This window comes from Diaphorina citri, unplaced genomic scaffold (genome assembly GCF_000475195.1).
Source record: "Diaphorina citri unplaced genomic scaffold, Diaci psyllid genome assembly version 1.1 scaffold10340, whole genome shotgun sequence".
Classification (NCBI taxonomy): domain Eukaryota; kingdom Metazoa; phylum Arthropoda; class Insecta; order Hemiptera; family Psyllidae; genus Diaphorina; species Diaphorina citri.
In genome coordinates, this window is record NW_007387714.1 from 10,153 (window position 1) to 10,597 (window position 445).

Below are 445 nucleotides of genomic sequence, written 5' to 3' on the forward strand. Positions count from 1 at the left end.
ACAAAACATTTTTCTCTATCTTCCAGGTGTGATGCTTGCACACTGTCTACTGTCATTTGTGGAACTCATGGATCATGGAATTGTGTCATGGAACATTCTAGAGACAGTCTTCATCAAGACAGTGGCTGATCACGTAAACAACCCCAACCCAGTTCCAGAAAAAGAAATAGTCCAAGCTTCTCTATCAATATTAGAGAGTATAGCTTTGAATAGTGTAGGAAAGTTTAGTCAGGTGGAAAATCACCTGACATTGACAAATCTAGTGATGCACCTACAAAATCAGAGTCCTATTATTCAACAGAATGCCATAGCACTTATCAATGCTCTGTTTATCAAAGCAGAGCCAAGCAAGAGAAAAGTGATCTCTGCTACAATGTGCTCAAAGCAAGTGAGGAATGCCATTCTAACAAGTGTACTCCAGCCATCAGGAGGTCAGGTTAGTATA

The 445-nt window shown here is 40.0% G+C and overlaps 1 protein-coding gene across 1 annotated transcript in view; it reads left to right on the forward strand.

Moving 5' to 3' along the window:
- LOC103522695 (engulfment and cell motility protein 1-like) overlaps positions 1-436 on the forward strand; it is a gene marked incomplete at its 3' end in the record, with an annotated part of 10,249 nt that extends 9,813 nt beyond the window's left edge. The window contains exon 8 of the mRNA XM_026832707.1: positions 27-436. Coding sequence (XP_026688508.1) covers positions 27-436 — 410 coding nt within the window. The remainder of the gene's footprint in view (positions 1-26) is intronic.
- Between the last annotated feature and the right edge of the window lie 9 nt (positions 437-445).